This window comes from Meles meles, chromosome 8 (assembly GCF_922984935.1).
Source record: "Meles meles chromosome 8, mMelMel3.1 paternal haplotype, whole genome shotgun sequence".
Taxonomy (NCBI): domain Eukaryota; kingdom Metazoa; phylum Chordata; class Mammalia; order Carnivora; family Mustelidae; genus Meles; species Meles meles.
In genome coordinates, this window is record NC_060073.1 from 62,286,669 (window position 1) to 62,310,385 (window position 23,717).

Below are 23,717 nucleotides of genomic sequence, written 5' to 3' on the forward strand. Positions count from 1 at the left end.
GGAGCCACTCTACCATCCACCCACTGGCTCTTGGCAGGAAGCGTCACTTTTTAATGGGTGTCCAAGCTGAAAACGATCCTTCCCTTTGGACAGGAACACGGACTCCATTAACACTCCTTGATCGGAGCAGTCAGCCGTTTTCTTATGCAATTATTTCAAGCCCCCCACCTGCCCTCAATTATATTTCTGACACACAAGTGCTTGCGAACCAACGAGTGACATCAATGCCAAAAATAAAAGAACTTAATAGGAAAAACATTTAATATTGAATTAAATGCAAACTTCTTGTTCCCCATGATCCTCTTGGCTTCTCTCTGTCCTATCATCTTCCATTATTCGCTGCATGTGACTCCCCACTAGATCATGGTTGTCTTGAAGACAGCAACTGCGTCTGGTTCATTTCTGTCTCTGGCATCCGGTAAAATTTTTTCTGAATGATTGGATGATTGTATTCATCACATTAGTGATTGATGAAAACTACAATTATTCTGTAACACCAGCAGGAAACGTTCTTGATCCAGTGTTTGAGGCCCAGGTTTTGGCTGTTTGCTCAACTGAATGAGGCTAACTTAGACCGCTGATGTTCACTTAAAAATATGCATTGTGTTTCCATCCTACGCTAGACATTGTCATTAATGTCCAGGGATCTGAGCTAGTCATGTCTAAGGATCAAGAGTCCCCAGAATGCCTGGGTCCCGGGGACATGCCCTACTGGTGATGGCTGCTTTGGCATCCTTGTTCCCCAGGGTATAGATGAGAGGGTTGAGGACAGAGATGAGAAGTGCATACACCATATTGCCCATGATGTGGAAGTCGAGGGGCAGGTCGGCCCTGTAGGCCGCAGAGGCTATAGCAATGCATAGGTAGTAGGTACCAACCACCAGGAGGTGGGAGCTGCAGGTGGAGAAGGCTTTTGAGCGTCCCTCTCGGGAGCTGATGCGAAGCACCAAAGCCAGGATATGGGCACAGGAGAGAAGCCCCAGGAGAAGGGGCAGGAAGGACACCTCCACGGTGATGCAGAAGCCCATGAGGGTCTGGGACGTGGTGTCAGAGCAGGAGTTCTGGACCACAGTCAGGTGGTCACAGAAGCAGCAAGAGATGTGAGCTGTGTTGTCAAAGGCCAAGCGGGAAGTCTGCACCCCGGTGGGGATGTGCGGGAGGAGGGCAGTGAGCCAGGCTCAGGCTGCCAGGGTGGCATTGGTGTGGGGGTCATGAGGACAAGGTATAGCCAGGGGGCGGCAGATAGCCACATAGCGGTCATAGGCCACGGCCACCAGGATGAAGGCTTCTGAGCAGGAGAAGCTGTGGAAGAGGTGAATCTGCAGGAAGCAGGTGGGGAAACTGAGGAAGTGGTCCCCAAGCAAGAGAAGGGTTGGCATCTTGGGGACAGTGGTCGTGGTGCAGAGGATGTCCAGGGCTGAGAGACTGATCAAGAAGAAGTCCATGGGCTTGTGGAGGCTGGGATCTCGTGAGGTAGCCTAGTCCCTGCCACCACAGGTGAAGGAACATTCTGGGTATGGTAATGTTGATGGGACCCTTACAAGACTTTGCCCACCGTTAGCACTAGAACCTTGAGTGCAGTCATTTGGCACAAGCCAGTCTGGTTTGGAGATCTCTGCATGGAAGTTCCTGGATGGAGTTTTTAGATCTGAGATATCGGGAAGATAACAAGATCACTGGTTGAGGATGACGAGGGTAAGGCCTGCAGTGAAAACCTGACAATTTGCCATAAGTTTACCTTGATTCTACCTTCCTCCCTCTGAGCCTAGGATTGTCAGTGGTTTCTGATACAGGCTTCCGGCTCATGAGCTCTATAGAACTGGTGGGAACACTTCTTTGGGGACACCGAGGTAACCATTTCTGTACAGCTCTGGATTTGATTCCGCCTCTATACCCCACTCATTTTTGTCTCACTCCATCTGGGCTATGATGTCTCTTGAATCAGTGTACCTTGTCCCTATATTTCCATTCCCTTGAGGATTCCCTTTCTAGGCCATCTTATTGTGGGAGGGATAGGGAGAGCGGCTCCCTCTGAGGAACATTACAGACTGCTGTCTCCTTAGCCCAAGATTGGCTTCCTTATCTGTGGAGCCGCTAGTGGAGCCCTCTGTCTGTCCCCGTGTAACCTGTGACCTGTCTTTGTATCCTGGCTATTTTGTCATCTCCAGGGAGCAACCAAAACTGATTTTCCCAATTGTCCCAGAACTGTCTGTTTTTAGTCCTGAAATTTCCATGTCCCAGGAAATCGCTCTGTCCCCAGCAAACCCGAATATTGGTTACCCCAGAAGGGGGAGGGAGCCATTTCCTGAATTGAAGATGAATTCTCCCTACTGGGGGAAAAACAACAACAACAACAACCCAGTCGCCAGGGACCTTCCATATGTCTTTCCCCTTCCTGGCTGCAGCGGCTTGGCAGGTGTTCGTCATCAGCCATTTTATGCCCAGCACCCCAGAGCATTCCTTTCTTGGCCCCAGTTCAGAGGGCACTGCAGAGAACCAGTGTCAGGAGAGCTGGCAGATCGCTCCACAGGGAGGCACCCTGCTCCCCGGAGGAGGCGGCTGAAGAAGGTCATCCCTCAACCCTGGCTGCCGGCCCGATTCCTGAAGGGAGACTCTGCAGCCCCCGGAACTGAGCTGCAGGAGGTGTGGGCTCGCCCTTGACCTTGATTCCGTGATCTGGGGCCAGGATATATTGACATTCAGATCACTGCCTCTGTCCCAACCAGGGCATAAGCAGTGTTGCCTGGTTTTCCAAGACCACCTCCTGCTTCTCTCTCTCTTAACAAAACCCTTCTCATGTCACAGGATGTGTAAGAGTGGAAAGGACCCTGCAGAGAAGCCAGTCTCCGGTCCTTTCTTCACAAACGCAGAATCTGTGGGGCTGGGGGTGGGGAGCAAGCCCAGGGCAACAGCAGCTCGTTGCCAGACTTGGTCCTGGAAAGCAGGCCTCCGGGCTCTGGCCTTGGCCTCCATCCACCAAGGACACCTGGAGAACTGGGAAGCTCTGCTTTCCACCTAGGGAAAAATTGGGCCAAAGGTTTTATTTTCCTCTCTAGATTTCTTAGGCTGATGTCAGAGACAACTATAAATTTCTATTTCCTTCCGAGGGTGTTTTCCAACAGTTTCAGATGGGCTGTTTACCAAATGGAGGCCCTACATGGCTAGAAAAATGCTCTTTTCGAGAAATGCCTTCAGGAAGAGATGGACTGGCCCAAGCTGTCAGGAGAAAGTCATGGCAGCCAGGCCCCATGTCTGAGCGGAAATGTTATACACCCCGCACCTGGTAAAACCAGCTCATTGGAAAGCCTCAGGAAATATTTTTTAATAAATGAATTTATGACTGAAATGGTTCACCTGAGGGAAACAACTTTTTCCCCTAATGGACTCGTCGGCAGGGTTTTCTATTTTCTTTTAGCACTGAAATTGATCCAAACCGCGTTCCCTGTGAGTCGCTGTGAGTCCAAGCAGCTGTGCCCTCCACAGACTGGGCCCGTGGGAGCGGCGCATGCCGGGTTTGCTGGGCAATCATGGAGCATCAGAGCCAGAAGCCTCCTGAAACCCCATTAGGACTGTCTGATCCCCATTCATTTTTTCCCCATTTTCATTTCTCCTCGTCTTTCAAATTAAAAAAGCCCAGAGAAGGGAGTGACTTGCTCAAGGTCACATGGGGGTTGGTGGCAAGCCACGCTAGCAGCCACATTCCTGGCTCCTTGCCCAGGCCCCCGAAAGGGGCCACCTTCGGGGAGGCACCAAAGCTTCCCCTTCTGGAGGCCCAGATCATTCTGGGACTTGTCATCCACGTCTCTCTCATTGGCCTGTGGGTTCCTTGGGGCTGGAGATTGGCTCTGACCCCTCTCCTAGAAAACCAGCTTGTCAGTGGGACCCATCTTGCTTCTTGGTGATTCCACAGAGAGACACTGGAGCGTGGCTGTCCCCACAACCTCAGGGAATCATCTCCGGCATTCCTGCAGAATCAGACAACACTTGACTTTATGGAGGCCTTCTGGTCCTGCTCCCTTATTGTTGCTGATAGCAAAGGAGAGGCCCAGAGTGGGGCTATGACCTGGCTAAAATCACACAGCAAATTACAAGAGAGTCTCTACCTGCTTGCTCCCCTGCTAAAGCCTGCCTTCCCAGAACCTTGTCCTTCCTTAGGCTCTGACCAGCTCCTGGCACTGCCTTTGTGCCCAAGACCTCTGCAGGGTGGCCCAGCTCACCTGCAACCCAGGCCACTTCAGCTGCTCCCTCCTCTCCCCAGGCCAGCACTGCCTCCATGAGGAGAACCAGATTGGGGCTGAGTCTGGTGAAGTCATGAAACTTCCAGGGCTGCCCATTACTAGCCGTCTGGGGCTCTCCCCCTTGAGATCCCATTCTACTGAGGCCCTGAGTAATGTTTTTCTGGGGACTCCCAGGTGGCTGATTAATAGCTACCACTGGGTTTTGCTGATATGGAACAGGAAGAGGAACAATCCTCACTGGGGCTCAGAACTCTGTGGTCTGTGCATGTTTTCCCAGCCATGGAGAAACAACTGGGAGCCCCAGGTGACAGATGAGGAAACGGGGGCTCAGAGGCAGAAGGAGTTGCCTGTCTCATGGCAAGCCAAGGGCCAGGACAGATCTGAGGTCTCACATTTTCTCAGGCTAGCCTCTGAGACCACACACAGAGGGAAAAGTCTGTGAAAATTCTCTAAGTGTGAAGTCTATCCTCTGCCATCGGCCAGGGGATGGGGGCAGGGCTTTGAGTGTTTTGAAGCCAGAGGAACAAGTGTGACAGAGCAGGGAGCCACTCAGTTTGCCAGATCTTCACTAGCTCACACTCGCCTATCCTCTCTTCCTCACGCTTGCTCTTTTATGCTAGACACCTTATAACTCAGTCCGACCTCCTCCAGGAAGCCCTCTGTGATTTCATCTTCCTCTAGCCCCCGGCATTCCTGCTCTCTTCTGAATTAACCAGGCCTGGCTGCATATGCTGCTCATTTTTAAAATTGGGAGAACTGAGGCTGACAATTCATTCCCTGTTGAATGAAGCTGGCTGTGTGCCGGCTGCCCGCTCACAGTGAATCACATAGTCTAGTGGGGAGAGCCAGTGACGACACTGGCCGGCAGTCATAGCCAGTGTGATGTGTACTACTAGAGAGCTGAAGGGCTCGGAGGAGGGAACGAAGCAGGCTTGCGTCATGGAAGACATCTTGTGGGCTGATTGTGAATTATAAGCAGATGAGGAGAGCCCTCCGGGCCAATAAGGCAGGGACAGGGTCAGGAAGGGCTGAAAAAGCAGAAGGTGTGTTCAACGGGCAGATGGAGGTGTATTTGTGATGCAGAACAGAGGGAGAGACTGGGAGTCTCAAAAAGGGAAGCTACAGAGGTTGGCAGGGGCCAGAGAGAGAAGGGGCTTGAATTTCCGACCATGGAACAAGAACTCAGCACGAGACACGGGAGAGCCAGGGCCAGCCTTCAGACAGGGGACTTAGAGCCTGTTCCAGGAAGATCACCCCCACTGCCACGTGGAGAGCAGATTCTCATGGGAGAGGCTAGAGGCAGGGAGGCCAGTGGGGGATTGGGTAGGGAGAAGACGAATAGGGAGGAATAACCATATTCCCGACAATGGAAACCGCTGCCTTTCCTGAGGGCTTACTTGTGTTAATGATGTGCCCGGGTGGTCACCTGCTTCATCTCAGCTCGTCTGAGAGGTGGTTTTCATTGCCCTTGCTGCACAGTCGATGAAGCTCAGAAAAGTTGTCACTAAGCGTGCTTTGGCCCCTCCTCTGGGCCCACAAGAAGCCACTGCTAGAATTCTAACATTTCCAAGGCCCACACCTTTTTACTACCCAGGATTGGAGAAATCTTCAAGGGGGCACACACTGGCCAAATATGTGATAACTGTGTCTGGAGGAGTCCAAGCATCCCGGCTTGGGGGACAAGGCAGATGGAGGTGGGTGGTGGGCAGTGCAGGGGGGAAGACATTTTCGGAGGAAGATAAGGAGCTCCGTTTTGGACATGTTGTATCTGAGGAGCCGGTGGGACATCCAAGTGGGGGTGTCCAGCAGATATTTGAGGGTTTAAGTCTGGAGCCCTTGAGAGAGAACTGAGTTGCCAAGACTTGGGGTAGAGGTGGGACGCTTTGTTTTTATGGAGCTAGGGAGAGAGTGTGGCGTGAAAAAGACAGAACCTTGGAGGAAACCAGCCTCCATGGGGGCAGAACAAGAAGGGTCTGCAAAAGGTGCTGAGGGAAAAAATGCCCAGAGAGTGTCCAGGGGCCCAGCAAGGAAGAGGCCACTGGTGACGCTGGGGTGAACGGGTCCAGAGGAACAGCAGATGTGGGAGACTGGGGGCTGAGTAAATGGAGAGGGGCATAGACAGCATTTTCAAGATGCTTGGCTGTGAAGAGAGGTGTATGGTTGGAGGACAATGAGGGGTCAGGGAAGATCTTGTTGTATTTTTAAACTGGAGATGCCTGAGCAGAATTCCCAGCATTTGTTGGTGGAAATAAGCCCCAGAGAGGGGCCAGAGGAAGGAGGTTGACAGAAGAGAAGAGGAGCTTCTGAGCCTGGAGTCTAGACTCATGGAGTCAGGTGGGGGAGGGGGGTATAACAAGAAGGGGTGTAAAAGCAGGTTTGCAGATTTAGTGGCGTGGTGGGGGTTGGGGGGAGGGGAGGGCAAGTCTCATTTCAGACCAGAATGGTGGGTGAATTCCACGGAGATGTGGATCTTTTGGGAGTTGTTCTCTCCACCCAGTGGGACCTGGAGCGCATATAGCAGGGCAGGCTCAGATCTCGGCGCCAGACCGGTTGGCTTCAAGCCTGGCATTCAGCTTCCTGAGACTGAGTACCCTCTTCCATACAATGGGGATTTGTCCATTGAGTGAGTGGCTCTTGAGTACGAGCTCTGTGCTCGTGCGGTGCAGGTTGAGAAGAGGTGAAAGGTGCGAGCTGGGGTCAGAAGTATTCTCCACCCAGACTGCCCAAGCCCTGTCGCTCTGTCCTGAGGCCACAGGGAGGCCCAGAACACTCACAGGCCAGGCGTCTCCCTCCTTAGGAAGTGGGGAGGTCCAGACGTGTCTCCAGGAGGGGCCCGTGTATCTCAGGAACTTTTCTGAGCTCTGAAGAGAAAACAACCCTCCCCCTCTGAAGTTACCACCCTTGCAGAGGCCGGCAGCTGTCCCGCTCTGCCCTGGAAAGTTGGTGACGCTCTGTCTCCCTGTCTCGCCCCTACCACTCCTCACCCTCACCGGCGCGATGCTCCGGTAGACTCGAGAGGCTGGAAAAGGAAAGTGCCAAGGAGGAAAGGGAAGTTATAAATACATTCAAGGAGAGCCTAGGCTGCCTTCCCAGCTGTGGGCAGTGAGTCCACTTAGGGCGGTGAGTCCAGAATCAGGGTCCAGGGTTGGGGCCGCCAACCTTCACATCACTGTCACCATCCTTCCCGCCACCAGGAGGCGGTGGTGCATCAGCTTTGGGGGCCAAATGTGCACGGGTTCAAATCCCAGCTCCTCCAACCACCGGCAGCACTTGGGCAAGGGACTTCCCTTCTCTCTGCCTCTGTCTCCCCTGCATGAATGGGGGGTAACAGCACCAGCAACAGCAGCTGGAGTGAAGGTTTGGTGAGAGTACTTTGCAAAATGTGAAGGTCTGTGAAGGAGTTTTCTAGAGCTGTCCCCACCTCAGCCACAGAAAAACCACCCCTGGATGTCTTCTCCTCTGAGGTTTTTCACCCTGGAAGGCTGGACGCAGAAGAACTGGCTGATGGAAAGTTCCCGGAGGGTACGGCCAGTCTGTTCAACGCTCACCGACCAAGGTCACATAGAGAACTAGGATATGATCCTGACCTTGTCCATTTTCTTCCTGGAAAAGTCAGGAAACACTTGACTAGGGCAGGGAGGTGGGGGTTGGGGGTTGGCAGCGGTCCTTGCAGGGTGAGCATTAATCCTGTGACAAATGGTGGAAAGGCATTTGAGCAGGGAGACACCGCGTTTGTACGGGTACCAAGACATGAGTGTGTGGGGTGCACTCTGGGCAGAGGACCAAGGCATGCGGGGAGGCTGGTAAGGTAGGTTGTAGGGATGTGATGACAAACACAATTTTTGCTAAAAAATTAACTTTGCTCTGAGGAGCAGGGCAGGGTGCCATGAGATTGGGGTTTGGAAAGATGACTCTGGGAGAATGGAGGAGATGAATTAGAACAGGGAATCTGGAGTCACAGAAGAATAAAGGGACTGCAAGAGTCTGGAAGAAGGAGGAATGGATTCTGAGCTAAGGGGAACAGGGAGGAGGAGACAGGAATGTGAAGGACAGGGAGCTGCCATGGGCTGTTGGGAAGGAGGAGGGTGGGTTTAGGGATGGACTTGACTCCAGTGAGACTGGGGCTCAGCAGGGCCCTAGGAAGGGCCTAGGAGGGCCAGCAATGAGTTCTTGCTGAGCCAGAGGTGCCTGGGGGGCCCCCACGAACAGGTGGACATCAGAAGGGAGCCTGGGCTGGAGGAGAATCTAGGAATCATCGGCTGGGGCTCAAGCCCCTTCTGTTGTGGGACGGAAACCTGAGATTTGAGGAGGAAAGTGACACACCCAAGGTCATTCAGATGGTGATCGGTAGAACAGGCCTGGACCCCCGTCAAAAGTGCTGGGCTCCATACTTAACTCTATTCAAGCCCATGGTTTAGGGACTGATGGACAGATGACTGAGTCCTCAAACTAGCTTTCCGAGACAGTTAAGTGCCACAATTCTGGGCACAAGTTCTAGAGTCTGGCTCTGCTTCTTCACTTAACTTCTTAACTTCTCCCGGTTCTGCTTCTTAACAGCTGTGTAACCTTGGGCGAGTCTCCTTACATCTCTGTGCCTCAGCTTCCCCATCTGTAAACTGGGAGCTCTAATGGGTAGTTGGGAACACTAACTGAGTCCTTGCACAAGTAAAGTACTTAGAACAATGTTGGGCATGTGATTCATGAATGCTAGTCATGTTTATTGTATCAGTTTTATGGTTGACAAAACTGTGGCTTGAAAGAATGAAGTGGATGGGGCGCCTGGGTGATGCGGTCGGTTAAGCCTCCAGCTCTTGGTTTCGGCTCAGGTCATGACCTCAGGGTCATGAGATCAAGCCCCGTGTTGGGCTCTGTGCTTAGAGCGGAGTCTGTTTGGGACTCTCTGTCCCTCTCCCTCTGCTCCTCCCCTCTGCTCTCTCACTCTCCCTCTCTTTCTAAAATAAATAAATCTTTCAAAAATAAAAGAAGAAGAATGAAGTGGCTGTCCAATGTCACACAGCTTGTTGTTGGCAGAGCTCAGACCTAAGTGACTCTGAAGACTGGACTGGTTTGCTTATGCTGAACTGCCTTCCCTTGTGGCTATTTCTGGAAGATGGTTGGATGTTTTCAACTCAAGAAACAGGAGTCCTCAAACTAAAGTCCCTTCGGAAGGGATTCTGTGGACCTGGGCTCAGTTTTGCTGGAAAGATCCACCCCTGCCCTGGCCAGAGACCAGGTCTGCTCCATCTGGGACAGCTCAGGCCTGATCTCTCCCCTCCCCCAGGAAGACGCATCTGTGTTTCACCCAGAAGACAAAAAAGGGCAGGCCTTTAAATAAGGGCGGCGACACTTTGATAACGAGGCTGTTTTAGACAGGAGTGCCAGAACAGTTGGAGCGAGTGAAGCTAGGAAGAGTGTGTGCAGAGTGTGGGGGTAGGTGTGTTTGACTGGAACTTGAGAAGGAGAGAACCAAACAAAACGTAAACTGACAAGGCTCCAGATAAACGGCACGGGTGGAAGCAGTCAGCCCGTTCCAGCCTCTCCCAAGGGCGTTAGAGCCAAGGCCAATTTTGTGTCCTGCCCTGGTCCTAGACTGGGCCCTAACGACACACAGAGTGAGCTTTGCCCCAGTAATGCTCACCCGGGCATCTGCGGAGGGCCCGCCGGCCTGAGATCAGCTGCCTGTGCGCTCGGCTTCCTGCCTTCCCCATCTGCAGGCTCGCAAGCCCATCAGGGAGGAAGTGACTCATCTTCCTAGATGAAGCATGCGGCATGCTTCCCCAGCAGCTGTCATAAACTCTGCCCAAGTCCCAGAAATGAAGCTCAGGGAGAAACGGGCCCTCGGGTTTCTGTAGCTCGCACGAGCCGTGCTGCGCATGTGCCCTCCAGAGCCCTTCCCTCAAGAGAAGAAAATCCTAGTAATGTCGATGGGGCAGCTGTTACCCACCCACCAGGCACTGTGTGAGGACGGCCGCTTATGAGCCCCATCCTACAGATGAGAACAGAGGCATCAAGAATTAAGGAGCACATGGGGGCACCTGGGTGGCTCAGTGGGTTAAAGCCTCTGCCTTCAGCTCAGGTCATGATCCCAGGGTCCTGGAATCGAGCCCCGCATCGGGTCTCTGTTCAGCAGGGAACCTGCTTCCCCCTCTCTCTCTGCCTGCCTCTCTGCCTAGTGTGATCTCTGTCTGTCAAATAAATAAAATTTAAAAAAAAATTAAGGAGCACATGGTTATGGAGTTTCTGTTTGGGAAGGCGGAACAGCTGTGGAGACAGGGTCGTAGTTGCACAAAAAGGGGGATGCCCTAAATGCCCCTGGATGGCACACGGACGATAGTTAAGAGGATAAATTGTATGCTATGTCTATTAAAAAACTTACAAACGAGCGGAGAAGTAACATAGCTACCAACTGGAGAAGCCAGGAGTCCCACCCTGCAGTCCCGCCCCAAAGCCTTGTCCTTGACCATCTGCTATTTTGTCTCATTTGCAAGTGGAGATACTGATCTGAGGGACAGAGGCACTTGCTCCTGAGGGCGCTGGGGACTGGAGGTAGTGGGGAGGCTGGGGCAGGCCCCAGGTGAGGGCGGCTGGTGGTCTGGACCAGGGTGGGGACGGCAGGATGGAAAGAACTGGGCCAGCTTGAAAGACTTGTGGAGCACATAGGCAGGTGTGCAGAGGCAGGGGCCGCCTGTGACTGCTCTCCCTGGGCTCCCCCGGCCTGTCTGCTTCAGCCTCCTTGGACAGTGGGCCTCTGTCCCCTTTCCCTGACTGGAAGTCTGGGAGGAAAAGCCCCGGCACAGACCTCCTCTCTGGCCCCCAGGGGGCAGTGTTGCAAAGTCTTCTGAGAGTTGGAGCCCTTGCTGGTGCGAGCTCCTGTCTCCTCTCCCAGCCTTTGCTGCATCCCCCCCCAATCCCCCAACCCCCATCCTCTCTCCCAGGATCCAAATTATTAATAACCATCATCCTTCACGTCCCACACCTGGCACTTTACAGAAGCAGTGGTACATCCATTAGCTCACAGGGTTCTTCCCCAAAGACTGGGGTGGAGCAGAACGACACTGACCTTTCCTTCTAACCCCCCACCACCTTTTTATAAGCACACTGAGGACCAGGCAGGAAATGGGACTTGACCAATGTCAGCGTGTTGGTGACAGAGCCAGGGCTGGGAGCCACGGGCCAGCCAGTACCCAGTCTGGACCCTGGGAGAGGGCATACCCCCGCAGTGCCCGTAGAAAGACAACTGCTAACAAGGGCCACCCAGCTAGCCTACAGATCAGATCCCTTTTTTCCCCTTGAGCTCCCTCCCACCTCAGGGGGTCTTCTTGGTGATTTATTCCCATGAGTTGTCAGTCAGGTCAGACTGACCTGGCACGTACCTGCCACAATTTACTTCCTCCTCATCCTCTGCTTGCAGAATTATAAGTCACTCAATTACCATCATCACCCTATTAATAATGGCTCATGTCTGCTCAGCTCTTAGAACTTTGCAAGCATTAATCCATCCATTAGCTCATCTGAGCCGTATGACAGCATTGAGATGGTATTTCACAGACAAGGACAGTGAAGATCAGAGAGGGCAAGTGACTAGCCCCAGGTCACCCAGCTAGGCCTTGGGAGAGATTACAATCTCTTGGGAGAGGGAAGCTATGCACATACCAAGTTGAAGATAGAGAGAGATGTTTGGGGTTTATTGTGGTTTTGCCTGGAGGGGTCCTGTTATCCTGAATTTACTAAATGAGGAGATCAAGTCTCAGTGATTTTCTTACTGGGTCAAAATTGACCTGTCTGATGCCCCCGCTCATGCTTTTTGGGGCCTGGGCTGCCACTTTCAGGGAGGGATGTAGAATTTCTAGCAGAGTACCTATTCTCTCCAGCCTGGAGGGGGAACCTGGTGGGAGGTGGATGCTGTTGGACCCGTTGGGTCAAAAGGGCTTCCCAAGGAGGAACCTCCAAGAGGAGAGTAAGAAAGAGCACAGCACAGGCTATGCAAGGCTGGGTGGGCTGGAGGAGAGAGAGGCCGTGCTCAGCCAAGGTGGGCCGGGCTGAGGACCAGGCCGTGTACCCACCTGCCTGCAGACCTGTGCTTCTCCTCGCATGCTTGGGAAATTTCCTGTGTCTTTTTTTTTTTTTAATATTTTATTTATTTGACAAAAAGAAATCACAACTAGGCAGAGAGGCAGGCAGAGAGAGAGGAGGAAGCAGGCTCCCTGCGGAGCAGAGAGCCCAATGCGGGGCTCGATCCCAGGACCCCGGAATCATGACCTGAGCCGAAGGCAGAGGCTTTAACCCACTGAGCCACCCAGGCGTCCCAATTTCCTGTGTCTTGATCCAAGAGCTGTGTCAACAAAGAGGGATGAGGTCCTAAACCCTTGGAAGGCTGGGGTTTGTTTCTCATCCACCAGAGAGAGAAAATGAAGCCTAAGGAGAGGTAGTGATGTCCCTGTTGTCTCGCTAGGCCTCAGTCTCCCAGTCAGGAAAAGGGGAGGATTGAATTAAATGTGCTCCAGGTTCCTTCCTTCTCGGACCTCCTAGGTACCATGCATCCAGCTTTGCTGTCCTTGGTGCGGATCCCGGCCCCTGCTGTTTATTTGACTTGTGGCTCTGGGCAAGTCACATGGGCTCTCAATCTGAATGTCAGGGTCCACATGGGTGAAAAAGGTATGACACAGCCCTCTGTGAGCAGATCAAATGAGCCATGCATGGGAGCATGTCTGTGTAGCTTGGGTTCTGACCTCAGGCAGCGTCTGGGGGGTAGGGAAGGTTGAAACTCTGACCGAGGTCCTCACTTGTCTGCCCAGCCAAGGGCTCATTTATAGACATCCGCTCCCTGGCTGCCAGGCTGAAGGGAAGTGGGAGCAAATGTGCTGAGACGGCAGTTCGGAGACTTTTTCAGGAAGGAGCCTCTGGCTACTCTTCCCCTTCCTACGCCTGCCTCCTCATCTTCTGGACATTCTCACAGTGACACTCATGACGGTCCCAAAAGGTGGGCGGTTTGAGGTCATGATCTCCATTTAACAGATGAGAAGACTGAGACTCAGAGAGGAGAAAGGACTTGTTGCAAATCCCATAGCTGGTTAGTGACAGAGCTGGGACCAGAACTGAGGTCTCCAGTCTGGGGCTTGGCACTATTCTGTTATACCCCAGTTCAGATAGTTCCATAAAGTGAAGAGCATCCTATTTTTCTGGGTTTGCAAACGCCCTCCATGGGTTAACTTAAAGAAAGGAAGGGCCTGGGTTCTGCAAACAGCCCAAGGTTTTACGAACAGCGTCAGGCTCGGCATGAGACGAAAGACTGTGCATGCATCACAGGGCCTCAGAAACTCTGCAAGCCGTGAGGGGCTTTACCAACAGCTGGTAAAGGAAGAAGGGTCATGTCTGAGGTTATTGTGTGTTCCACGCCTTGTGGGGCGTTGCGCACTGTTTCACTCAGAGATTGATGAGATGAACTTAGCCAGCCAAGCTGGGTGCAGGAGGTACCCAGACCAATCCATGTATGGAACATTTTCAGCCTCTGAAGCCAAGATGGAGGCAACTGAACTTCCAGAAAGCCTAAAGGGACCTTCTCCCTCTTAACCATGCACCTGCAATTTGAAGTCTGAAGGGGGCACCTCTTGGTTTTCCTGAGCAGGAGCAGATATCAGTCTTTATATCAGTCTAAGCCAACTATTGACCTTCCTAGAATGGGGGGTCACGCATTCACATTTCTGGTTTCTCAAAGACAGCCCGGCAACGTGTATCTATTGGGCGCTACTATGTGCCAGGCTGCACACTGATTATTTCAAAGACTCCCTGCTTCCCACCTGCTCCCTCATATGGCCCCCAGGAGCCAAGCGGGTCCATGTATATTTCTTTTATCACTGCACCCTGAAAGCTGGGTTTGAAATCCACATCCCTATTTCATGAAAAGACCCTATTCCTGGAACTGGGTCAAGTTCACTTCTGTATCTTGGATTTCAGGAAACCCGGAGGTCTCCCTCGGAAAATGCAGCCTGGATAGAGGAAAAGGTCTGGGTCCAGCATCGGAGGTTCAAGGCATGGCCCCACCTTCTACTAGCTGGGTGATCTCAGGACAGTTACTGAGACTCAAGGCCTCATCTGTAAAATGGAGGAATAAATACGTGGCCCACAGGGCTGATAGGAGGACCCAGTGGGGCCTCCAGTGTGAGAGTGCTGAGCAGCTGGAAAAGGAAAACTCGTCAGTGTGTTTCCTCTTGCTGTCCTGATCTGAGCCCTGCCTCTGTGGCTTCCTTCTCTGAGGTCCAGGCCTTCAGGCTTGGCTTTTTCCTTGCTCGCTGAACTTGCCCAGCAGCCCTGCAAGTGAGGGGCCAGCTCTCCTTTCTTTATGGGTGAGGGAAATCATTCTCAGAGATGCAGAAACTTGTCTGAGACCACAGAGCCAGCTGAAATGAGACCAAGTTCTCTCTGGCTCCAAGGCCTCCATCCTCAGCCTTCAGTCCAGAAAACTCTTGAAATTTCAGACTTGCCCTTCTGCTCCCCAACCCCTTCCGCTGAGATGGAGCTCCACATTATAGAACTGTTGCCAGGAGTCCCTCAAGGCACGCTGGCCATTGTGAATCCTGGTGAACGGACTTACTCCTTGCTCTGGATCCTCGGAGCTCAGAGAGGAGATGGGGTTTAGTGAGAGGCGGCCAGGGATTCTGGGAAGGGGGACTCTGGAGGGACAGGGGCTCTCTATGGGGCTCATAGAGGCTAACAGAATTTCTGAAATGGGGGACAAGAGCTTGGTGGGGGACAGACTGAGAATGGGAGTGCAAGAGGAGACTGGAGAATCAGGACTGAAATGAGACCAGGGCTTGGGGACCGTTCACATTCCCTCTGCCTGCTACCTCTTTACTGCTAACAGAGGAAGAGAAAATATTCAGGGGAATGCGGACAGAGGCTTGAAGGGGAGGAGACCACAGCAGCCTCCTCCCAGCAGTGGGGCTGGATGGAAATGAAACCCAGCCTCCTGCACCACTCTGGCCCTGGGCTGTCCCCGCCGAAAATCAGAGGAATTCAGAGAGAGGCAGACAGAAGGAAGAAGTAACTGGATGAGGCAGGCACCGGGAGAGTGGAGTCAAGTTTTACGGGAATTCCTAACCATCTCAGAAGAGGCGGCTGCTGTCCAGTGTGGCTCGAGGAACACCGGCCACGTGCCAGAGTCTCCACATTATTGCCTCCCTTCTGAGGCTCACGGCGGCTGTCTCCAGGGGCCCCTGATAAGGTCTCACACTCTTTCCTGCTCAGCCCCACTTTTGACCTTGAAATAGGGGTTGGAATTCACTGCACCCCAAAAATCATGGGACCCAGGATAGGTAAGTCTTGGATGAAATTAAGGAAGGGGCATTGGGAGGGAGTCTGCGGGCCATGTTCCCAGCGTGGAGGGTGAGGAGGCTAGGGAGCCCACTGGGGTGGAGTTGCGTGGGGGCTCGCAGTTCCCCACGCAGAGCCAGCCATAAAGCCAGACCTAGAGAAAGTGTGTTAAATGAATGAGTGACTGATGGAAGGAGTAGGAAGGGATGCTATTTACTCCGTGGGAGGTGGGGAACCCAGCCTACTTTCCATGACAGAGACACTGAGAGGACAATGGAAATTCAGGCCACTGGAGAGCCCCTCGCTGAGCCCTGCTTTCTCTCTGAAGTAGGCAGAGATAAAGACAGACAAGGCAGAGAAAGATATGGTTGCAAGTGGAGTCAGAGACAGGGCAAGTCAGGCCGCAGAGGAGAAGACAAAGGCCGACAGGTGTCTGCAGGAATGTGCAGGGACAGGGAAGGAGGTCTGCCCCAGAGAGAAGGCTGCAGAAGAGACAGAGAAATGAAGAGAAGCAGACAGAGACAGAGAGAAGAGAGACAGGCAGACCCGCCACAAAGAATCCGAAAGCTCAGCACAGAAGAGAAAGGGATTCAGAGGGAGGCTTGCAGAGCCCAGCCTGGAGCGTGACACACGCCACGTGGAGAGGGCGGCGGTTCCGGGAACGGAGCGCCCCGCGGAGCATTTCTTGGACAGAGGAGGGAGGTGGGAAGAAAACAAAGGGTCTTCAGTCAGGGTGCCCTGCAGTGATCACCTCTGGCCTCCTTCCAGCTGTCTGTCCTCCGCGGCTGTGTTAGCCTCACACCCACTCAGGCAGGAGTGAACCTGCTCCCTGGCTTGTGCCGGCGACACTGAGGGCTTTGCGGGCAGGCTGACGCGGCCTGGGTACCCTGGTGTGGCAGGAAGGGTGGGATGGATGCTTCCTCTGGGGACCTCGCCAGAGAGATGACAATGAGGCCAGACTTGGGCAGGCTGGTTTGGAGATGGGCCACTGACAGCCCAAATTCCCCATCAGCCTTGGCTGGCTGCAAGATGGGAGGGTGGGTGACCATACAGGTATGGGAAGAAACTAGCGACATTGGCTGTATCGTACTTGCCCCCCTCACCTCACTGTTATTTGGACCCCTGCAGGGCTCAGGTCTAGACTGTTCTCTAGCCGTCCCCACCTCCGGCACATACAGCAGAAGGCGAATCCCAGCATTTGCCGGCTGGGCCACCAGGAGCCGCCTCTGGCTTTGCTTCAGGCCCCACCCTGAGCTGAGACCTGGCTTCCCCCATGCTCTTCCTGGTCCGAGGGCATCTGAGGGATGTGGGAATGCAGGTGGGGCAGGGCACAGAGCCTGGGAAAAGAGCAGGGGCCAGCTGATGTGAGGGAGAGAGGTCAGCGGTCCTAGCCATGGGCAGACAGCAGAGAGGAATCAGGGTCAGATCTGGCTCTCAGCCCAGCCCTTCCACCAACTCACCACATGCCCTTAGGCAACAGGCAGATTTCCCTGTCTGTCGGGGAGGAGTTGGGGAAAATGATCTCCCAAAGCCATTGCTTTTATGATTTCAGAAAAGCCTCTTTGCTACCTCTGTCTCTTTGCTCACAGCTTTTACCTCTCTATGCGGGAGGTATCTGCTCTTCTTTCTTTACCGATTCTGGTGAAATTTGCCATTTGCCAACTCCTCCAAACATCACCTCCTCCAGGAAGCCTTCCAGACTGATTCTCCAGCTAGAAGTAACCTGTCTCACATATGCTGCTTGACTTCTCTTCTTTGAGGATGATTCTTTCTTGTTCCTCATATTGTTTCTGTTGCTTTTTAGCTGTCCTGGGTTCAAAGTGCGTCAATCTGGTGCAGATACATTGCGCAAAGGAGAGAACTAGCAGCCCTGTGTTAAAATTTGAGCTCCAAATCACTAGCTTTATGAGAATTCAGTGACATACTCTCACCCTGTTTAATAGTTGAGGAAACAGATGTTCAGAGAGGGCAAGTGACTCACTCCAGGTCACCCAGCAAGGGAGCAGCAGAGTGGGGGCCAGAACCCAGGTCGTCCTGATGTCAAAGCTCTTTCCTCTCTCTGTCATTACCCTCAGGGCTCCCTTCTCTCTTCCGCAGACCCCACACTAGTGAGACTCCATCCACTCGGGCACTTCTCCACTGCTTCTAGGCAAAGCAAACTATTCTCTGGGTGCTAGTAACTGGGGAGTGGGCAGGGTGGGGGGTAGTTATTTCCTCCCAGGCTAGGCCTTGCCTCCTGGGCCAGAGCTCAAGAAGCTGTGAACCAGATGCGAAGCTTGCCTGGACCCTACAGTCAGGTGCCAGGCATTCAACGCCCCGTCTGCATTTGTCCCTTCCTGGGACTCACTTTCTCTGTGTGGTGGATGGAGGGCCGAGGTGGTCATCTGGTCTCTTCCTGTCCTGAGAGGCTCAGTCTTCTGTCTCTGGAAGGAGCAGTGCAGCAAAGCCCTCTGTAGTGGAAGGGTCAGATCTCCCCATAGGTGTTAAGGGGGCTTGGCTATCTCCAGCATGTCAGCTTGAACTTCAGCTGCACTGGGGGTCAGGAAAAAGTAAAGAAGTTTGGTCCCTGCCATCCCTCAGGGGTTGCAGCCCAGAGCCCCAAGCCTTCATGCTTGAAAGGATGGAGAACAATGGCTGCCTCACCAGACCCGGAGCTCCCTAGAGGTGGGGCCAGATTTGATTCATTCTTGGGGCCCCAGATCTCAGCACAGGCTTGGCAAATGCAAGGATTTGGGAAAGTCTCAGTGTCTAAGCTGTCCTCCCTCCGATCCATGCCTCCCCTTATGACATTCCTTCCTTCCCTCCAACCTGCTTGGAAAACTTACTCTAGTAGAGGACTGGAGACTCATGATATGGAGCGGGGTTGGCTATAATAGGGCCCCAGGGAGCAAACGTGAGCACACAGAGAGGAGTTGGGGCTCATGATCAGGGCAGGTGGCGTGGCCAAAGCCAATGGCAACTTCTCTTTGAGCCTCAGGCTCCATGTTCTAGGTGGAAGGAGACTGACCTGAATTCCCTGTGGGCTCTGGGCTCCCCCTCCCCCCAAGGCCCTCCTCACTATTTTTAAGGTCATCTTGGGTCTAGATGCGATAGCCAGGGCTAGAACTGGGAACAGAAAGTCCCAGCACAGGGTGAGTAACCCAGCTTGGAAACCACCAGAAAGTGCTTGGCCTCTTCCCCCACCCTGCACTATCTCCCTCAAGAAGCAACAGCTGGGAGGCCTATAAAAGCTGGACCTCATGCACGCTATTGTCATCCCAACGGACCACCCAAAGCCCAGGGAGGAGGAATTTCCCAAAGGTGACAGCCAAGCCCTGTGTGCCTCCAGGGCTCCCACTCCTCCCCAAGCCCAACCTGGGCCCCTCCCCGACATTCCCATGCTCCAGCCCTGTCTTCGTCCTCAGCTTAGCTCGGTTCAACTTAACCTGGGCCAGGCCTCGCAAGATGAGAAATGGTTTGCTGGGGAGGAAGGACACTCCAGGCCGAGGGTGCAGCGTGTGCAAAGGCAGAGGGGTGAAAAGCAAAGGATGAATTTGGGGAATGGCAAGCATCTACGGAGCCCGAGGATACTGTTTGCTAGGGGTGGGTAGATGAGACAGGTGCGGTTCCCAGGGGCCTTGACCTTTTGAGGTTGAGATGTCTGTTTTCCTGTGGTGCAGAGGGGGCGGGAAGGGAGGAGGGGGCCAACTGCTGTTGAGGATGGCACTGCACCCAGCATGACGTCTTCCTGCAATCCTACAAACCCTCCATGAGATGGGCTCTCTTCCCTCGCTCCCCGAGAAACTGAAACTGACACTGGCTAACGACGCTGCCCAAGGTCACACAGCTCCAATGGGGCAAAGCAAATATTTGAATCCAAAGTCTTCTGATCCAGAGGATTTCAGCAGGGACATGGTCCATCAGGACACAGGATGGGACAGGTGCTGCCCTGAGGAGCTCACTGCTTCATCAAGGGACATATACAGTGAGGCAAACTGCAAGCTGAGGGCATACAGAGCAATCTCGGAGGTAAGAAGGGCTCAAGGAAGGGGTTGGCCACGCAGGCTTCCTTCTACTCCAGCACCTCTGGAGAAGTATCTGTCATTTGTTATGAGGGGCGGATTACCCAATATCTGCTGCTGGGAATATTTCCCTTCCCAGGCTCGGGCTCTGGGTGTGTCCGTGCTGGAAGCTGGTAGTTTTTCCAAAAACATCTTGGCACCTTTGTGACACTGTCCCCTCCCCCGACCTTGGCACCTGAACATGGTTCCCGGGTAGGTTCCTCTTTTCGCTGTTTTCTTCAGACGGGACACATGGCAGAGGCGCCTCACTCTCTCTGGGCAAGTTGCCTGCACACTTATGGCTTCTGTTACCTTCTTTCCGCTCTTGTTTCCAGACAGCCGGAGATCTGACTCCAGCCCGTATCCTCTCCTGGGCTCTCCTAGAGCCCATAGCCTCCTAAATATCTCTCCCTTGGTGCACACACCCCACCCCAGCCCTGCCACCCCAGACTCACCATGGTCAAGGCTGAACTCACCACACCTTTGCAGTCCCAGCCCTCAACCATGGCAAGCCCAGAGGCAGAGCTGCGCCTCTCTCTGCCCTACCCCTGCCCCCAGGACTCCTCGGCTTCCTTCACTCCCCACAGCTGATCTTCCACCAAGTCCTGCCTCCCCACTGTGATACCTCAGCTCATCGCTCTCCTTTCCCACAGCCACTGCCTAGCCCAGGACCCATGGTCCCTCGCCGCTCTGGACCCCCCTCCTGCCTTCTCCCTGATTCCTGCCCATTTGCTTGACTCTTCCTCTCTCTCCCCACAGGCACAGAGGTCTGTCCAGGTGGCCAAATCAGACCTCATTCCTGGGCTCAGAACAAAGCCCAGCCCTTCAACCTGGTATTCAGGCTCATCGTAGCCTGGCTCCTCCATCCGCTCCAGCCCCACTCCCCCCCACCGCACCCCCACCTTGGCCCTCGTGCTCCAGCCTTGCCAGACCATTCGTTCCCTGAGCACTTTTTGTACTTTGATTTGTCTGCCCTTTTCTCTGATGTTTCTTCCTTTAGGAAGCCTTCCAGAACCTTGCAATCTAGGCTAGGGCCTCTGCTGTGTTTTTGTAGTCTTGAAATTCCTGTGTTACATCAGTGAGCTCAGGCCACTGGGATTCTATGTTAGATGTCTGCTTCCCCTCCCCACCATTCCCACTCCCTGACACTGGGAACTCCCTGAGGGCAAGGACGGGGGCTGCTGGCCTCTGTGTCCCCAGCAGCTGCCTCAGAGAGTTGTCAGGATGTGCAGAATGAATCTTCATTGTTACTTCTAGAACCCGCAGAGACCAGTTCATGTAAAGCCCCTGGGCAAGTCAGGGTCCTCTCTGGCCCTGTTTATTCGCCCCTCAAAGGCTTAACCCAGCCCTGGCTTCCTGCTCAGGGGACTCCCCAGCCCAGTGTGGCTGTGGAGTCACCGGCCGATGAAGAGGGTCCCTGAAAACATACCAGGCAGGCATACCCCACCCCCACAAAGAGATTCCAATGGGGAAACTTGCCACATGTAGGCCCAGCATCTTGGGCCAGCAGGGTGCTGCCGTATGAGAATGTGGGCCCAGGATTGCCAGATCTGCTCATCTTTCAGGAAAAAGCAAAAATCTGCAGTTTTATGTGAAATTTCCTGTTTTTAATTGCTGGCCACTAACTTCAAAACACTCAGCAAGCATTGCGCAAGCCCCCCGGCCCTCCCCCCCCCCCCCAAACATCTAGAAGCCAGATGCACCACCGGGCAGGGCTTCCACGCACTGTACAACTCCAACTCCAGAAGGCACCATTCACTTTGGGCTGTGCAGCCCACATAACTGCCCATGGGGCCACTGGCCGGGGCCTCTCCATTGTAACCTCTGCCTTATATTCTATCCCTGCTAGTTCTTGTGATGGCTTTGGCAAAGGGTGTGGGGGAGAGGCCTTTCATTCGCTCGTACAAGGAAGTTATTAGAAGAAAAAAAAGGGGACCTTGGAATGCAGCTGGTGGGATAGGGTGGGGGCTGGGAGAGGACGAGAAATGGCTGAGGGAGGGCTCTAGAGCGGTCTGTGTTGCTTCAGGGATCAGGAGAAGGTGACTGAGTGATGCTTCAGGGATCAGGAGAAGGTGACTGAGTGATGCCGGGGCTGAGTCTCCCACAGGAAGGAGTATCGTTTTTTTCTGGGGCCTGATGGCCACACCTGGAAATAGATTTCCTGGTGAGTCTGGAGCAAAGGCTGATGAAACTGCCACTTGTGGGATTTCCTGATGTTGACAAAGGACACTATCCTGTGTGACCCTCCTACAGGCTTGAGAGCAAGGCTTAGTATTCTGTCTCGCTGAGGCTCAAAGAAGTCTAATTGCTCGCCCAAGGCCGTACAGATTCTCAGGGATCTTCCATTTTGCCCTCTCTGCTGGAAATGGGCTGGAACGTTCTGGAGAGAAAGTGCCCTTGTCTTGTCCCTCCTCGGTTCTCAGGATGTGAGAACCCTCACAGGCTTTCTTGGCATTTCCCAGCAGGTCCCTTCTGAAAGTTCAAAACTGGGCCTTGGTTATGAGTCCTGTACTCCCACCATGCTCAGGCCCCCTGGAGTATTGGACTCAGGTCCCCACATGTCGTTCCTGCCTCATTTGTCTCTCCAGCCTTGCCCTGACAGCACTCTCTGAGGCCATTAGGAGAGGGTGTTAACTTACCAGCAAATGGCTGACTCTCTCAAGAAGCTGGTAGAAGGGCAGGCTCTCGCCATAAAACCACCTTTGACAAAGGACAGAAGGGAAGCCAGACTGGAATATAAGAAATGGCTACATGGGGATTATGTTTCATTTGTTCTAAGGACTTCTTTGCAGCCAACCTTCTTGTGGTTGCTCTTGGGGGCCCAAGAGTTGGGCAGATCTGACTTCCAGTCCAGGTTTTGCCATTTACCAGCCCCAGGACCCTGGGTATGTTGCTTCTCCTCTCTGTGTCTCAGTTTCCTCCTCTGTACCATGGAATCACAGCAGCTACCTCTAAGCGGTGCTAGGAGGGTTGGTGAGTGAGCTCAGCCCAGCCCCGCTCAGCCCAGCCCCGCTCAGCCCAGCCCAGCCCAGCCCAGCACATAGTGTTGCCAGGTCTGTGGTAGCTCCTCAGACAAGCCCCCAGGACAAACTCCTCCAAGACACTTCCTGTAAGGGCTTAGGCTGAGCCAGAGAGCTGGGTCTCCCAGCCTCCCATCTTCTCAGCCCTCTGGGGTTGAACTTTCTCTGGATTCTCGAGTTCCAGATGTGGTCCTTGCAGTCGCAAAGCAAGTATGGAAGCCAGTGGGGCGCTTGTGCCAGGACAGACAGCTGACAGAAAGCCTGGCTGCCTGATGGGGAATAAACATTTACCATGCAGCTGCTACTCGTTGTGTTTGGGCTGCCTCCCCACACATTACTGACAGAACCTGTTAGGAAGAAAACGTCTATCTACTGTGAGGAGGGATAAGACGACGTCTCGAAGCTTTGACCATGATTCAGAGTGGGGAAGTAAGGTTAATATTTGCTGAGGATTGGAAGTTTGTTTTAAGGCTCGTCCTAATTTAGGGGGGAGGGAAGGACAGGAGGGAGGCTTGACTGGGGTTGGGTAAGAATCATGATTCAACAGTTTGTTGGTAGAAACAACAAGGTAAGGATTTTGTGGGGAGGGGTTCAAAGAGTCAGGGGTGCACACTCTGTGGTTTCCCATGAAGGGTCAAGGGGTCTTTCAGAAAGTTCCTGTAATGACCCATGAAGACATTTGTTTAAGCTGGTCAATCTGGGAAGCGTCAGAAGAAAAAGTGCGAATGAAGACAGTGGAATTGCCAGGCCAAATTCATGCAGACCATAAGGAGTGGATTCAGGATCTCAGTGTCCAGGCTGAAGGTGGGGTGGAAGGATCTGGTTCTCTGTGGGTGCTCTCTGTCCTGGAATGTGGGAATTATAGTCCCTGCCTTGCAGATGAGGAAGCAAAGGGGTCCCTGGTATCAGGCCACAGAGCAGGATTGCAGCTGGTAGGGATTCAAACCTGGGCAATTGTCTCTGAAGCTGGGAGTGTGCATGGGGGAAAGGGGTCTCAGGTCCTCCTTGCGGTAAGTTGGGACTTGGGTGAGAGGGAGAGATAACCTAGGGAGGAAATTTGGTGCTGTCAGAAGGAAGTGTTAACTTGGGGGGCCCAGGTGCATGTGGAA

The 23,717-nt window shown here is 53.5% G+C and overlaps 2 protein-coding genes and 1 pseudogene across 6 annotated transcripts in view; 1 reads left to right on the plus strand and 2 right to left on the minus strand.

The window, feature by feature from the left end:
* Window positions 1-23,717, minus strand: part of LOC123948783 (olfactory receptor 2AT4) — a 110,464-nt gene that overhangs the window by 19,496 nt on the left and 67,251 nt on the right. The window lies entirely within an intron of this gene.
* On the minus strand, window positions 663-1,585 carry LOC123948113 (annotated as a pseudogene).
* The window catches only part of SLCO2B1 (solute carrier organic anion transporter family member 2B1), a 44,137-nt gene continuing 35,648 nt past the window's right edge, over window positions 15,229-23,717 (plus strand). For 4 of the 5 annotated variants that reach the window (XM_046017574.1, XM_046017572.1, XM_046017575.1 and 1 more), the window contains exon 1: window positions 15,229-15,550. Coding sequence is in view for 3 of the 5 variants with exons in the window: in XM_046017572.1 (XP_045873528.1) it covers window positions 15,535-15,550 (16 nt within the window). In the remaining 2 variants the exon portion in view is untranslated. Of the gene's footprint in view, window positions 15,551-19,416; window positions 19,557-23,717 lie in introns of those variants that run through there. The other variant, XM_046017573.1, reaches the window with a different exon arrangement.